Source organism: Phacochoerus africanus, chromosome 2 (genome assembly GCF_016906955.1).
Source record: "Phacochoerus africanus isolate WHEZ1 chromosome 2, ROS_Pafr_v1, whole genome shotgun sequence".
Taxonomy (NCBI): domain Eukaryota; kingdom Metazoa; phylum Chordata; class Mammalia; order Artiodactyla; family Suidae; genus Phacochoerus; species Phacochoerus africanus.
The window spans coordinates 98409938-98427229 of NC_062545.1; the positions used below are offsets into that span (position 1 = coordinate 98409938).

Sequence of the window (17292 nt, forward strand, 5' to 3'; positions counted from 1 at the left end):
AAGGTCTTTAGCATTCTGGGGGTAAATGAGTTTCACCTAGAATAAAAATCCCATCAAACCAAGAATTAAGAGAAGAATTAGGTCATTTAGAAACAGAAAGACTCAAAACCTTACTTTCTAACCTTCATTTTGGGGACATTTACTTGAAGATGGCTGGAAGCAAAATGAAGGAGTAAACCGAGAAAGGAGCAGCTGTGGGTGAATCCAATGAAAGGAGGCAGAGAAGGGAAGTCCCAGGACGGGGGCATGTCACCAAGAGGGCAGCCTGTCCAGGGTCAAGCAAGAGGATGACAGGAAACCCTGGAGAGAATGCCTGGTCAACAAAGAAACAGGAAAAAAAAGGGGGCATGATAGAGACAACGAGAGGGAAAAGATTAGAAGCTTTGGGAAAAAGCGTCGGGGGAATGTACAAGAAATGAGATGAGAATCACTATTTTCTGATCTTTGCATTTTATCTTTTTTTTAGGGCCGCACCCACAGCACATGGAGGTTCCCAGGCTAGGGGTCTAATCAGAGCTGTAGCAGCCAGTCTATGCCACAGCCACAGCAATGCCAGATTCAAGCCGCATCTGCAACCTACACCACAGCTCACAGCCACGCCAGATCCTTAAGCCACTGAGCGAGGCCAGGGATCAAACCCGTGTCCTCATAGATGCTAGTCAGGTTCACTAACTGCTGAGCCACGACAGGAACTCGTGATCTTCGCTTATAGAGAAAACCAAAAAGAAGGCTAAAATAGAATGTAAATGTTATCAGCCCAGACATTTTAAAGGTCACCTCACAGATGACTGAAGCCAGAGGCTAGAACTAAAAAGCTGCAGTAATTTGAATAGCCTCATCTTCCCAAGCACAAGGTTGAAAGATCCTACCAATATTTGGTGGAACAAGAAATAGGTTACTTAGGCAATCCATAGATAGAAGAACTAAAAACAGCAGTACCCCTCAGCCGGGAAAAGCAGTGAGGGGTTGGGGTGGGAGAAGAGAGAGCTGAATCCTCACTCACCAGAGCAGGATGTCAGTGAACACTAATGTGACATATGCAGTTCTGAGAGGCTCGGACGTAATGACCACAAGAAACAGGCAAGAAGCAGGGCTGGGTGTGGGGCAGGGGACTATCACTTTTTTTTTTAATTGTTATTTATTTTTGGTTTTATTATTTTATTATTTTTTTATTACAAACTTTTTGTTTTTAATGGCTGCATATGGAAGTTCCTGGACCAGAGACTGAATCCGAGCCACAGCTGTGACCTACTCGGAAGCATGGCAATACTGGATCCTTTAACCCACTGCATCAGGCTGGGGATCAAACCTGAGTCTCCAGATTGACCTGAGCCAATGTAGTAGGATGCTTAACCCACTGAGCCATGGCGAGAACTTCTAAGCTGTTTTGAGTTGTGTTTGTTTGGTTTTGTTTTGTTTGCTTTTTTTGGCTGCACCCTTGGCATATGGAAGTTCCTGGGCCAGGGACTGAATCTGAGCCGTAATTGTGACCCATGCCACAGCTGCAGCAGTGACAACATGGGATCTTTAACCCACCGTGCTGGGCCAGGGGTTGAGCCCTCAATGCCACAGAGATGAGCCAAATCATTAGCCCACTGTCCCACAAAGGGAACTCCGAAGTCCTAAACTTTTGTATTCTGCTCGATTCTTCTAGCCGAGTACGAGATGATCACCATCATCTCACTCTCCTTCTTTCTCCCCCTTTTCTTCCATGGCCTCTTCAGTTCCCACCCAGATCTCATTCACTTTCTCATTCATTTCACAAACGTGTCCTGAGCCTGGAGGGTCAGACAAGACTCAGAGAAGCTTGGGCACCAAGAGGGCTCCCAGGCCCCAGAGCCCTGCCCAGCCAGCCCTGGCTCCCGGCCCCTCCCCTGGTCTCAGGAGGGAGCTCTGTGCAGGGTTTTCCACCCTAGAAAGATGGAAAAACAGTACCAGGAGAGGATCCAAGATAAAGTTCCAGGCATGGCCCCCATCAGGGTGTGAGCACAAGCAGCAACTGATTTAAAAATAAAGAGGCCCTGGGTTAACAGATGCAAACTATTGCCTTTGGAATGGATAAGCAATGAGCTCCTGCTCTATAGCACTAGGAACTATATCTAGTCACTTATGGTGGAGCATGATAATGTGAGAAAAATAATGTATATATGTATGCGTGACTGGGCCACCTTGCTGTACAGTAGAAAATAGACAGCACACTGTAAACCAGCTATAATGGAAAAAATAAAAATCACTTTTAAAAAATTAAATTAAAATAAAGAGGCCCTGGAATGGCTAAAATTAAAGCATAAATAATTGTTACAAGTATTAGGGACAATGTGATTTCATGACAAATCATCACAGAGTGATTCCTCATTGTATCTGACATTGCCTGGGAACAAGACCTTTACCATGTGGGAATTTTCCAGCTGACTTCTTTTTACCACTGATTGGAGCAATTCTGGATCAGACTCAGTGCCAGATGAATCACGCACACCCCTGTCTCCTTGGACAGAATGCCAGCTGACATTCATGTACCAGAAGGGCCTCTGGCCACATGCATCCAGCTCCCTCCCTTCACAGATGGAGATTTAACCTTTTCCCGATGACTCAGGTTCTCCACAGCTCTGAGCCAGAGCACAGGGAAGCCCACAGGTGCCCACGAGGCATCAGAACCACTTGGATCAGAGACCAGCCTCTGGCCATTCCCATTTCAGCCCTGGGGGAGCCCACTGACCCTCAGCTCGAGGACTCAGGAAAGGAACCACGGGGCTCACTGCTCCCTGATGACCCAGCAGCTCACATGCCCCATGAAGAGCCCAGCCTTTTCTCTCCTCTCCGACCCCCAGTACCACCAGCGCCCAGACTCCCAGGATCAGGGGACCAGGGGAGGGCAACTGACATAGAAGAGACAGTTGGTGCAAGGCTGAGGGGTCACCAGATGGGATGGCTGCTCAGCTCAGAAGATCAGAGGGGGTGCCCCAAAGGCAGAGAAGAGAAGTAGAGCCAAACACACAGAGGACTCACTGCCACCAACACGAGTCTTTGACAAGAGACAAAGGGACGGGCACAGATGATGAGGGAAATGAGGTTACCATCACACCCCACAAGGTTTGAGACTTAGGCTGAAACAAAGGGCCCAGGTAACTTCTAATACGGACCCTAAATGGAAGCTGTGATAAAGGCTATTAAGGCTAAATTGTATTTCCCTCAAAATGCATGTGTTGAAGACCTAAACCCCCAAATCTCAGAATGTGACTCTCGGGAGTTCCCTTCGTGGCACAGCAGAAATGAATCCGACTAGCATCCATGACGACGAGGGCTCAATCCCTGGCCTCAGTCAGTGGCTTGGGGATCCAGAGTAGCCATGAGCTGTGGTATAGGTTGCAGGTGGGGCTTGGATCCCACCGTTGCTGTGGTTGTGGTGTAGGCCGGCAGCTATAGCTCTGATTCAACCCCTAGTCTGAGAACTTCCGTATGTCGCAGGTGCAGCCCTAAAAAGCAAAAAACAAAACAAAACAAAATAAGAATGTGACTCTCTTTGGAGACAAGCCCTTTAAAGAGGTGGTTAATCTAAAATGACATCACTAGGATGGGCCCCATCCAATATGACCGATGTCCTTATAAGAAGAGGAAACTAGGATACAAACAGGTACAGAGGGAAGACCCCGGGAAGACAGAGGGAGAAGATGGCCACATACCAGCCAAAGAGAGAGGCCTCAGGAGAAACTAATCCTGCTGACTCCTTGACCCCAGAACTCTAGCCTCCAGACTGAGAAAGTAGGAGTTTCCGTTGTGGCTCAGCAGTATCGAATCTGACTAGTATCCATGAGGATGAAGGTTCAAACCCTGGCCTTAATCAGTGGGTTGGGGTTCTGGCATTGCTGTGGCTGTGGTGTAGGCTGGCAGCTGCAGCTCCCATTCGACCCCTAGCCTGGAAACTTCCAAATGCCACAGGCGCGGCCCTGAAAAGCAAAATAAAATGAAAAAATAAAATAAAATAAATAAAATAAGTGACAAAAAAAGAAAAGAGAGCTCTGTTGTTTAAGCCCCCCAGTCTGTGGCGCTTTGTTACTGCAGCCGCTCCTGCCCCTCCTGCATAGCGACATGGCTTCTGTTTCCCCTCAGGCCAGCATGCAGAGCCTGAGACACGAGCCTCTGCGCCATCCCCTCTGTCTGGAATCCTCTTGGCCCGGTTAACCCCTCCACGGTGTGGTCAGGCCAGGGCTCAATGACGCTGATGAAGGGTGAGCTGTCTCCCATGTCCCCTCCAGAGAAGCTACACTGACCACCAGTCAGAACAGGGACCAAAAACAACACTGCTGATCCCAGCTCGACGTTTGACCTTATCCCCAGAGCTTTCCTGCACTACTAAGCTTAGGAGTCTATGAATGACAGCCCAGAAAAGCTGCTGCTGCTGGTTCCAGAAAGGAAAGAAAGAGGAGGGGAAGGGGCACAGTAACATATATTGAGCACCTACTACATGTGCTACCGTAGATGGGGACTGCTGCCGGGCTGTCTACTTTTATATAGGTTACTTCAGCTAGTCTTTATGGAAGCCCTTAAAAGTGGGTAAGAGTGGGAGTTCAGTGGGTTAAGAACCCAACTAGTATCCATGAGGGTACAGGTTTGATCCCTGGCCTCGCTCGGTGGGTTAAGGATGCAGTGTTGCCGAAAGCCTAGGAACCTCCATAAGCCGAAGGTAGGGCCCTGAAAAGATGAACATTTAAAAAGTAGCTAATACAGATGGCCAACAAGCTCATGAAAAAATGCTCAACATCATTGATTATTAGAGAAATGCAAATCAAAACTACCATGAGGTACCACCTCACACCTGTCAGAACGGCCATCATTAATAAGTCCACAAATAATAAATGGTGGAGGGGGTGTGGAGAAAAGGGAACCCTCCTGCACTCTTGGTCAGAATGTAAGCTGGTACAACCACTGAGGACAACAGTATGGAGGTACCTTAGAAAACTATATATAGAGGAGTTCCCATCGTGGCTCAGTGATTAGCGAATCCGACTAGGAACCATGAGGTTGCGGGTTCAATCCCTGGCCTTGCTCAGTGGTTTAAGGATTGGGCGTTGCCGTGAGCTGTGGTGTAGGCTGCAGACTCAGCTCAGATCTGGAGTTGCTGTGGCTCTGGCATAGGCCGGCGGCTACAGCTCTGATTTGACCCCTGGCCTGGGAACCTCCATATGCCGTGGGATCGGCCCAAGAAATGGCAAAAAGACAAAAAAGAAAAAAGAAAACTATACATAGAACTATCACATTACCCAGCAATCCCACTCTTGGGCATATATCCAGACAAAACTCTTCTTGAAAAAGATAGATGCACCCACATGTTCACTGCAGCACTATTCACAATAGCCAAGACATGGAAACAACCTAAATATCCAACAACAGATGAATGGATTAGGAAGATGTGGTATATATACACAATGGAATTCTACTCAGCCATAAAAAAGAACAAAATAATGCCATTTGCAAGCAACATGGATGGAACTAGAGACTCTCATACTAAGTGAAGTAAGTCAAAAAGAGAAAGACAAGTACCATATGATATCACTTATATCTGGAATTTAATATATGGCACAAATGAACCTTTCCACAGAAAAGAAAATCATGGACTTGGAGAACAGACTTGTGGTTGCCACGGGGAGAAGGGGACAGAGTGGGATGGACTGGGAATTTGGGGTTAATAGATGCAAACTATTGCCTTTGAAATGGATAAGCAATGAGATCCTGCTGTATAGCACTGAGAACTATGTCTGGTCACTTATGATGGAGCATGACAATGTGAGAAAAAAGAATGTATACATATATGTGTAACTGGGTTACCTTGCTCTACAGTAGCAAATTGACAGAACACTATAAACCACCAGCTATAATGGAAAAAATAAAAATCATTATAAATAAAAAAACAAATATACTGTAGAACACTTGGAAAATAAATATGATTTTATAGTAAAAAAAAACACTATTTTAAAAATAGAATCAAATATCTGAGTTTATTAGCCATTTGAGATCCAGGCAGATTCTTTCAGAGAGGAGAGAAACACTATTCCGCTGATTTATAATTTATATATAGTAGTTCAATTACAAAGGAAATATAGCTAAAAAAAGAAAAAAATTAAAAGTAGCTAATAGTAATAGGTAAAAATGTCCCCATTTTTATTTAAAGAAAGGCTCAGAGAGGTTAAGAAGTTTATATAAAGATGCAGAGCTGCTAAGGCCCAAAGTTGGCTTCAGATCCCAAGTCTGCCCGACCCCCAAGGCCCATGCTCTTTGAAAAATGACCACATGATCTGGAAATCACATCAGATGGCTGGAGGAGCAGCGGTTCCTGCCTGTGGGCTGTGGACGGTGATCCCGGGATCTTATCAGGGGCCCAGGCATCCACAAAAGCACCCCCCACCCCCTGGCTCCAAATCAACTGTATTTCTTCCACATCCAGATACACTGCTGTCCCTTGAAGAGCACAGGGCTTGTGGTCCACCCTCCCCATCCGCAGTTCCTCTGCATCCACAGATTCACCCAACCTCAGACGGAGCAGCACTGCAGTATTTACTCTCGAAAAACCCTGCATATAAGGGGACACTCACAATTCAAGCCTGGTAACTGGGTTCAGTGTTCAAGGGTCAATGGTAACTGTTTTAAAATAAACATAGGAGTTCCTGTCGTGGCTCAGTGGTGAACAAATCCAACTAGGAACCATGAGGTTGCGGGTTTGATCCCTGGCCTCGCTCAGTGGGTTAAGGATCTGGTATTTATGTGAGTTGTAGTGTAGGTCACAGATGCAGCTCGGATCCTGAGTTGCTGTGGCTCTGGCGTAGGCCAGCGGCTACCGCTCTGATTAGATCCCTAGCCTGGGAACCTCCATATGCAGTGGGTGCGGCCCTAGTAAGACAAAATAAATAAATAAATAAATACAAATAAAATAAAATAAACATACATCCTATCATGAGAAATGCAACACAAATTCTTCTCCATTCACGGCAGTCCTAGGAGGTAGGCACACACACTAAAGTGTTCAGCATGAAATGTGCTTTCCTTCCATAGCTTGTAAAAGAGCCACAGGATGTTTACTTTTGAGTGGGGAGGGGTCAACACAGTTCTTGTGCTTTTTTTTTTTTTTTAAGGTAAAAGATGTCCACCCATAGGTGCTGGTTTATGCAGACTCTCTGGAAGGATGCACGAGGATACATGGGTTACCTCTGAGGAGAAAACCAGTGTGCAGGTCTGTGGGAAGAGGACTTCTACCTTTGTGTATCACTTGAATGCTATAGCCTTTAATTTTAAAAAAAATTTATTAAATATATTTCTATAGTCACACCTGAGGCATATGGGAAGTTCCCAGGCTGGGGACTGAATCTGAGCTGCAGCTATGACCTACACCACAGCTGTGGCAACACCAGATCCTTTAACCCACTGCACCAGGCCAGGGATCGAACCTATGCCTCTGCAGCAACCCAAGCTGCTGCAATCGGATTCTTAACCCACCACACCACAGCGAGAACTCCACAAATGTAAAATTTTCAAAAGGCAACAGGAAGAGGGCAATGCTTGAGCCACGAAGTACTGAATGTCAGGTTAGATGCTCCTGTGCCCTCTTCGATTTCTATACAATAGGAGCCCAGTGCTGATAATCGTGGAGACTGGTAATTGAGCCCAGGACTGGAATGCCCAGTTAGCAGAGGGGACCTTGCAAACTCGCAAACTTCGCATTTTTCATGAAACACACACAATCATTTCTGTGTCTGGTCCTCCAGGGCTCCCCACATGCCAGAGGCCCCGGGGGAAGCAGACTGAATTCTTGCTCTGTCGTGATCCATCAAGTTTCCTGTTTCCTAGGGTCATGGTCCCTGCTCCCCGCCCTGCCCAGCCCACCCGGCCATGCACCACCCCCACCCCCAAAGCCACCACCAGGCCAGCCACACTCACATGGAGAGCACCTTCACTTCCAAGATCTCGTGCCTCAGCTCCAGGCATCTTGTGGAGTTATACTCAAAAGGGCCCTCGTAAAATTCAAAGTACCTGGGAACCAATAGGGACAGAGGTTACCATGCAGAGAAGCAACCAGACTTTCAGGGACCCGTCAGGGTAGGGGCGGGGAGCAGGGGGTGGTGTCTGTACAAGTTAATAGGTGATTGGGGTCTGTCTCCAAGACCTCTGATGCCCTCTGGTTTGATAACTGGGTGGGTGATTACTCACAGCACTCCCACTGCCCTGGATTTCAGTAAATCACGCCATTTCTTTTTCTTTTTTCTTTTTTTAGGGCCGCACGTGGAGTTTCCCAGGCTAGGGGTCTAATTGGAGCTATAGATGCCAGCCTACACCACAGCCACATCAACTCGAGATCCAAGACGAGTCTGCAACCTACACCACAGGTCACAGCAATGCCGGATCCCTAACCCGCAGGGATCGAACCTGCAACCTCATGGTTCCTAGTCGGATTCATTTCCACTGCGCCACGACAGGAATTCCACATCATGCCATTTCTAAGCAGGCGTGGTTCCACGTAGTGGCTTTGAAGGGGAGAGGATGCTCTGGGCACGTTCTCCTCCGAGTTCTTCCTACAACTGGTCTTTGATGGAGGCAGCCCTGGGAGTCGGGGCAGCGAGGCTACAGACCTTCAGCCTGGAAGGCTGCCAGTCCTCCCCTTTCCTGCTCTTTTCTCCTTTCTCCTCCTCTTGGGAAAAGTGTCACACAATGACAGCCACAAGCAGAGGTGAAAAAAAGCACAAGGTGCTTTTTCTACCATAAAAAGCATTTGTTCCCATATTCTCATTGACACTCACACTCACGCTGTGACTAGGTGGAACTCTTTCTTTCTCCCCATTCAGCAGTTAAGGAAACTGAGGCTAAACAGATGGTGCCCCAGGTCACGCAGTCAGTGTGGAGGTGCCAGTTCCCTCCAGAAGCTGGCTCTAGGCACATCAGAGCCACTCACAGTTCCTTCTGCAGCTTCACACAGAATAACACTATCGATTTCAGCCAATACCACTGAGTCCTTGTCATGGGCCAAGTTCAGGGCCTAGTGCTCTATGTGGAAGCATTCACTTTTTTTTCTTTTTTTAATTGAAGTATAGAGATTTACAGTCAGTTTCAGGTATACAGCGGGTGGTTCAGTATTTTTGCAGATTATATTCCATTATAGGTTATTACAAGGCAATGGGTACAATTCCCTGTGCTATATATCCTTGCTGCTTATCTAATTTTTTTTTTTTTTGTCTTTTTAGGGCTGAACCCGCAGCATAGGGAGGTTCCCAGGCTAGAGGTCAAATCAGAGCTGTAGCCACTAGCCTACACCACAGCCATAGCAATGCCACATACGAGTCGTGTCTGTAACCCACACCACAGCTCACGGCAACACTGGATCCTTAACTGCTGATCGAGGCCATGGATCGAACCCTCATCCTCATGGATGCTAGTCGGGTTTGTTAACCACTGAGCCACGATGGGAACTCCTGGTTATCTATTTTATACATAGTAATTTGTATCTATGAATCTCATATTCCTAATTTATCCCTCCCCCTCCCCCCCCTCCTCTGATAACCACGGGTTTGTTTTTTAAGTCTGTGAGTCTGTTTCTGCTGTACATGTACAATCATTTGTATTATTTTTTAGGTTCCACATATAAGTGATATCAAAGAGTATATGTCTTTCTCTGTCTGACCTATTTCATTAAGCATAGGAGTCCCTTTCAATCTTTACCATGAGTCTTCCAGCACCCTGGTCATCACAAGCATCCAGAACAAGCTCTGGGAATTAACTGACTTTCCCAGAGCCATGTAGGTGGCAGGTGGCAGAGCTGGGTCAATGACCAGAGTGTACACTCAAGACAGCTCTTGTCCATCCATTTACGAGGACAGCTGGTATTCCCTGGACAGGGCCTTCTAGCCTCCCACAGCTTTCCTGACAGTTCACACCAGTCCAGGAAACAGTCGCCTGATTGGGATGGGGGTAGGGGAGGGGGTATGCAGAATTCCCTCCAAGACAAAACAGAGTAGTTCACGGCTAGACTTGGCCATGGAGGCAGAAGGGTCCTCCAGGGCAGAGGCCAGGTGCACCCTCCCCCCATGGCCTCTCTTTCTGGAGGTTGTCAAAAGACACTGGAGCAGGTTAAGCTGGGAAGGTAAGATCCCAGGACAGCACAGATTCAAGAAGCCTTCAGGGTTAAGACTCTCTAAACTTGGGTTACTGGCCTCCTGACAGGTAGCCCTAGAGAATCAGAAGTATGGATGGTGCCCAGAGCTATTACTGGACCCCACGAGCCACAACCAAGGTTTCAAAATACAGTCCTGGGATTTCCCATTGTGGCACAGCAGAAACAAATCCAACTAGTATCCATAAGGACACAGGTTCGATCCCTGGCCTCATTCAATGGGTTAAGGAGCTAGTGTTGCTGTGAGCTGTGGTGTAGGTCTCAGATGTGGCTTGGATCTGGTGCTGCTGTGGTTGTGGGGTAGACCAGCAGCTGCAGCTCTGATTCGACCACTAGCCTGGGAACTTCCATGTACCACAGGGTTGGCCGTAAAAAGAGAAATGAATGGAGTGGAATGGAACGAAATAGAACGGAAAGGAACGGAATGGTATGGAATGAAATGAAATGAAATGAAATGAAAAAATAAAATGTCAGTCCTTAAGCATTTCCCACAAACCTTCCCAACATGTGATGGAAGCTGTTTCACATACATTCTCACACACCTAACTTACATGTACAAATTTGTGTCTGTGCTGCTCTAGAAATACTGATATTTATCCAATAAATCGGCTTCTTTTCAAAATATTTGTATAGAAGTTCCTACCATGGTGCAGTGGGTTAAGAATCTAACTGCAATGGCTCAGGTAGCTGAAGAGATGTGGGTTCAATCTCCAGCCCAGCACAGTGGGTTAAAGTATCTGGCATTGCCACAGCAGCAGACCCAGGAACTTCCATATGCCATGGATGTAGCCATAAAATTTTTAAAATATATATTTTAAATAATTTTAAATTATTTCTTAATTTCATATTTAAATTTTATTTAAACAACTTAAAATATGTTATTTAAATTATAACTTCATACGTAATACTTTAAACCACTATATTTGTAAATATTTGTTTTTACAACTATAAAATCATTAGTTTTTTAATATCATATTTCAGAAATTTAAAATAATATTTTAGAATATTAAAATATATACAACAAATTGGTTCCTATTTATTTACAAAATAAGTCAGATCCTTCACACATCTTAAAAGAATTTAAGCAGATTTCATAAGAACTAGGCATTTAGGATCTTCCAAATATCACACTCACCTTTTTCTGTTTCCCTTGTGTTTTGGAATTCCTTTCTGTTTTTCTCACCTGGAAAACTCATATTGATTCTTCAATACCCAACTCAAATACCCCCACTTCTGGTAAGCCTTTTCTGATGTTTACTCTCAAGGTCCCTTTATACATAGTTTCTTAATTACAGCAATAGTCTGTATATAATAGTCTGTTTATATATCTATTTCTCCTTCCAAATGAAGAGTTATCTCAAACATGGGGAATTTGACTTTGCTATCTCTGTGCCTCTTGCACTACAGGGACAGGAACGCTAAAAACATTTCCCAGACTCCCTTGTAGGTAGGGTTCTAGATGCAAGTTAGATTCCACCAATCAGTAGCATGAGACAGATTCAGAGTCATGTTCTAGAAGAATGTCATGGCTCAGGGCATTGTTTGGCTGGTGCAGACTGTGACAGAGGTGGCATGGCTCTTGGAAATTGCAGTGGTGGCAGCACTTTCATGATTATATCAGAGACAGCAGCTTCCACGGTGGCCCAATTTCACAATGCAGTTCAGAGAGGTGTTCCTGGAAGCTAGCCTAGACTCCTTCTTCAGGTTTCCCAATGATTCTGTGCTAGCTCTACCCTTAACTCCCTTTCTGCTCTAGCTAAAATGAATTCTGTTATCTGCAACTAAGAACGAGGTGTCAACCTCAGGTCACAAAGAAGTCCATGACCTTCGCTCTAACTCACATCATTTTTCCAGTCACACAAGAGTAAGTGAGGTCTGGTGTCTTATCATGAAGATCATCATTTGTACCTAGAACCAGTGGCACTAAGCCCTTTGGAACCCACTGGGTCATCTGAAGCCATGAGCTCAGGCTGCTACTAAGGAAAGCTTCAGGTTCTAATGATGTAGAAAATAATCAGGAGGAGACTTATCCTAGGGTTCTCAGGGGGTTGGGAGAGTTGCACACACATCTGGGATATCCCTCTAAACCAGCTGTGTGACTTTGGGTAAATCACTTCTCTCTGGGCCTCTTTTTTCACCTCCTTAAGTCACTCTGTTTGAACCAGGTGACATCTAAAGACCCACCCAGCACTAATACAATCCCAAGGTTCCTTCAGTGTATTCCAATTACTATCTAAGCCAGAACAATCCTATGAATTAATAACCCATGAACAGGAGAAACTCTCAAAGGAAGTTAACCCAAGTAGCACCTCCCTTTGGTCAGCCAGTCTCTCCACCTCCTTCACAAAGCATCCCATCCTCACCTCTGCCAGCCTCCACTCAGCCTCCCTTTCTCCTGACTCCCTAACATCACTCATTTACACATCACTAGGCAGTTCAATGACTCCAAATGGTCTTGTGTGGTGTGTTTGGTGGCTATTAGGCAGAAAGGATTTCATAATAGGGTTCACATCCTTCTTGGCGCCTTACTACCCACCTTAAGGTCAAGATGTTCCTGAGCCTTGGTTTCCTCATTTGCAAAATCAGCATAAAAATGCAGCATCCTTGATGGGGTTGAGAAGAGATACTGATGAGCATTTCAGAGAAAGCACTAGCACAGTGCCTGGCACGCAAGAAGTGCCCAAGAAATGTCCACTCCCCTTCTTCCCTTTTCTCCTGCCATTAAAGGGCAAGAGCTACCTGTGGATGCCCAGGGAGTCAGAGACATGCTTACAGCCCCTCAGCTGGTCGATGGCAGAGCTGAGTCGGAGATAGATAACTCAGGAAGTTCTCCACCATCTGGACTGGCTGCCATCCTTCTTCTGCTGCCATTAGGAAACCTCTCTCCTGCCTCCCTGAGGGTAAAGCCCAGGCTGAGTTCTACTTGGATGTGGGGATGTCCTCAATCACCCATCTCTGCTGCAGATTAACTATCTGTTTCTCATGCTTTCAAAAACATCTGGGGCCTTGCTGGTCCCAGAGAGACTGTCTCTCCCAGAGCTAACCAATTCCTAGAGATGGTAAACAGCCTGTGAACACACCTTTCTTATGCAAACCAACCAACACAGAGCTTATCCTCCACCACCAGCACCACCACACATCTCCTCCTCTCACACTTAGGGCCACTTATCCCCCTGCTCTAATCACCCTGGGGTCAGCTACCAGACAGCCAGGGACAGCCTTCTGCCTCAGAACCCACTGAAATTATTCAAACTGGTTGATCTTAAGCCTGCATACCCTGCCACATCTGTTCCTTCCGTAGAAACTACTAGGGGTTCTGGCCCACTTTTCCCCTTCACTTCTCCTGCTTCTTCCTCTTTTTTTTTTTTTTTTTTTTTTTGGTCTGCACTTGAGGCATATGGAAATTCCCAGGCTAGAGGTCCAATTGGAGCTGTAGCCGCTGGCCTATGCCACAGCCACAACAATACAGGATCTGAGCCTGTCTGTGACCTACACCACAGCTCATGGTGATGCCATATCCTTAACCCACTGAGAGAGGCCAGGGATCAAACCTGCATCCTCATGGATGCTAGTCGGGTTCGCTAACCTCTGAGCCATGACAAGAACACCTCTTTCTGCCTCTTGACTGGTTCTGATGCTTCCCCATGTGGCCCTACATAGCCATTGGTGCTTTCTGTTTCTAGGGATCTGTAAATACAAAAACCTCTTCCTTCATGACAGTCATTTCCATGTCTATGTGTCTTACAAACCTGATAACAAATCCAAGGTACCCTGAAAACACTCCAGGTGGTACCTCAGCCAAATCATCAAAATCATCCCAGGCTTATATCAAAAAGCCTCCGTTTTCTGTCTAAAGAATGGAGCCAGTAGCCCTTGCTTCTTTCTCCACCTTATCTGGTCTTTGCTTTTGGGAGACTGTGCTGCTCCATCACAGTATCTAAAGGTGAATGACTTGAGAATTAAGACTTTGAGAAGCACTGGCACACCGGGTCATGCCTAGATTCACCTTCTGACAGGAGGTACAAGGACAGCATTCTGGAGGAAACCATAGAAACCCCTGTTGGGTCTGGGCACAGACCATTATGCAGATGTCATTAACAATGCTGAAATTTTTCTGTGTAATGACATGTTTATATGACAATGCTGAGTGAAGAAAGCAAGATGAAAAACTGTGATCTCCAAAAAGAATTATATATATATGTAAGTGAACATGTTGGCAAAGAAGGGAAGGACTGTAGCAAAATATTAATATTAGGTTTCTCTGACTAATGGAATGATGGGTGATTTAAAAAATACTTTTCTAGGGAGTTCACTTTATGCCTCAGTGGTTAACAAACCTGACTAGGCTGCATGAGGATGTGAATTCAATCCTTGGTCTCACTCAATGGGTTAAGGATCTGGTGTTGCTGTGAGCTGTGGCGTAGGTCACTGACACAGCTCAGATCCCAAGTTGCTGTGGCTGTGAGGGAGGCCAGGGGCTGTAGCCCCAATTCAACCCCTAACCTGGGGACTTCCATATGCCATGACTGCAGGCCTAAAAAGAAAAAAAAGAAAAAAAAAAAGAAGAAGAAGAAGAAAAGAAAAAAAACTTTTCTAGATTTTCATAAGTTTTCTGTAATAGGGTTATGACCCTTATTATTGGAAATCACTAACAAATGCCCTTTTAAGTCACAGATCTTTCTCTAAATATCTCAAGCTGTCCCTTGAGCTGCTAGATGATTGAAAGAAGCAATTTCTCCAACTTCCTTAACCCCATTAGCCTGTTAAGGTGAGTTAGTCACCGTCTCTTCTTGCAACTCCGGAAAGACAAACTCTACCCAGCTCAAAGGGGAGGGGTCGCTGGCATCACATTTGGGGTATAAATAGTCCCAGTCGGTCAGATCAGGAGCCTAGCTCTTCTCAGATGCCACTTGGCTTCCGGCAGCCAAGTCTGATGCTGGCACCAGGCTGCATCCATCCTGCCCCCGTCTCTGTGCCCTCAGGGATATGGGGGCAGGGCTGGGCAGTGGTGGCTGCCTGATCAGCAGGCGATGACCTCCACTTAGCGGGAAGACAAATGCAGATGTGACCAAAATGTTTCTGAACATTGGTTTTCCTCCTCCCATGCGGACTTGAGCTCCAGCTTTGCAGGTCAAGGAGGCCTCATTTCAGCAGGCCCAGGGTCCAGTGTACAGAGTCTGGCTCCCAGCCCTTCCCTATAAGCCGGCCCAACAAAGGGCTCCCCTGTTGGCCTGATCCCACCTCCAGAGCTCCTTCAGGACCATGGGAATCTTCCTAGGGGGCCCCGACAGGCTCTGGCTGATATAAGATGTAGCCCATGCATTCAGCTTTCTACTTAGCATGCCCCTTCATCCCCAGATACAGATGGTATCCAAGAAAACAGGAGCCCAGGGAGGTCCCTGGGTCATGCAAGAGCATACCTGTTAGACCTCCACCAGCCCCGAGGAGCAGGGAATTTTGCCCCAGTTCAGCATTTCAAACTCCTGGACAGAGCTGCAGAGAACCACAGAGTGGTTTAATTATTCCACACTAAGTAGGAACAGTGGCATGTTTGTACAAATGAGGAAAAAGCACCTTTTCCTCCAGGTGAATTGGGCCACATTCCAGGCACATGGCTAGTCAAGTGAGAGTGAGCTGGATTTCAGCCCCACCCAGCTAGATACCTTAGGGCAGTGCCCACCTTGCACAACTGTATGTGGCTGCCTGATACTAATCCTTTAACTTTGCCTCATTTAATCTTCCCAACAGCCTTATGAAGTGGACATTATTTTCCCATTTTATACCAGAGACTCAGGCTATAAGAGGTAAAGCAACTTGCCCAAAGTCATTTAATCAGTAGACAGAGAGGCACTAGAAAAGGAAGTTCAGGCTTTCAAGAGCCCAGACCCTCTCCCTAATTCAGACAAGTCAAGGTCACTGGGGGCTTCTCAGCGAGCAGACCCCTCCCCAAGTCCAACAGCCCTTCAGTGAGTTCAGGGCTATTTTAGAGCCAGAACAGCTGCCTTCTCGAGATAGCCCACTTACTGTCAGAGCAAACACACAGAAACCCAAGTCTGAAAATTGCAGCCTGACACACAAAGGACTGGAGTGTCTTCTCAAATAGTTGCAGGGAGAGGCAAGAAGGGCTGTTAACAGTGGCAGGCCCCAGCTACCAGGAGACATTGCCCTGGGAGGGTTTGGGGGGAGGTGCTGCACCTGCAGCACATGGAGGTTCCCCAGGCCAGGGGTTGAATTGGAGCTGCAGGTGTTGGGCTACATCACAGCCATGGAAACACCAGATCCTTAACCCATTGAGTGAGGGATCGAACCCAAATCCTCACAGACACCACGGTCAGATTCTTAACCTGCCGAGGCACAACCAGAACACCCCCAGAGCTGTTGTGAGAAATCAGAACCAAAAACTCCACAGCCTGATACCCTGAGTGTAACCCTTGAGAGTCTTTTGATAAATGCGCTTCTGGTGTGAATTTCTTTTTTTTTCTTCCTTTCTTTTTTTTTTTTTTTTTTTTTTTGCTTTTTAGGGCTGCACCCGCAGCATATGGAGGCTCCCAGGCTAGGGGTCCAATCAGAGCTACAGCTATCTACACCACAGCCACAACAACACTGGATCTTAGCCGCATCTATGACCTACACCACAGCTCACGGCATCGCCGGATTCCCGGCCCAGTGATGGAGGCCAGGGATGGAACCAGCATCCTCATGGATCCTAGTCAGGTTCATTAACCGCTGAGCCATGAAGGGAACTCCTCGGTGTGAATTTCAATGGAGTGTCATTCATGGAGGGGATTGGGGGTCAGAGGCAAAAAAGCCACATGCAGACACTCCTCCTCCCCAGCCAGTAGATCTGCAGAACTCCAGATCCAGCATCTAGCACATTCCTTGCAAAAGTACATATGCTATGGCCTTATTTTCTAAGCCAGACCAGGGAGCCCTAAAGAGCTCCCCTTTGCCAAATTCTGCTCAGCAGTGTGGAGTCTTCCTGGAGCCTCCGAAACCAGCACTGGTCAATCTTCCACAGGCGCACTGTCCCACTGCTCCTGGTTGGCATGGGCCACCTCCACCAGGTCCCCAAGCCAGGAGCTGCTCCTAGTAGCCTCCTCCCACTTCGTCTTACCCCCAGTCTCTCCACTTCTCCCTCCAAG

At 46.6% G+C, this 17292-nt stretch overlaps 1 protein-coding gene across 3 annotated transcripts in view; it reads right to left on the reverse strand.

Annotated features, from left to right (window-relative positions):
* ST8SIA5 (ST8 alpha-N-acetyl-neuraminide alpha-2,8-sialyltransferase 5) overlaps positions 1-17292 on the reverse strand; it is a 74584-nt gene that overhangs the window by 16339 nt on the left and 40953 nt on the right. For 2 of the 3 annotated variants that reach the window (XM_047764192.1, XM_047764198.1), the window contains one exon: positions 7927-8019. In XM_047764192.1, the coding sequence (XP_047620148.1) occupies positions 7927-8019 (93 nt within the window). Of the gene's footprint in view, positions 1-7926; positions 8020-12686; positions 12740-17292 lie in introns of those variants that run through there. The other variant, XM_047764204.1, reaches the window with a different exon arrangement.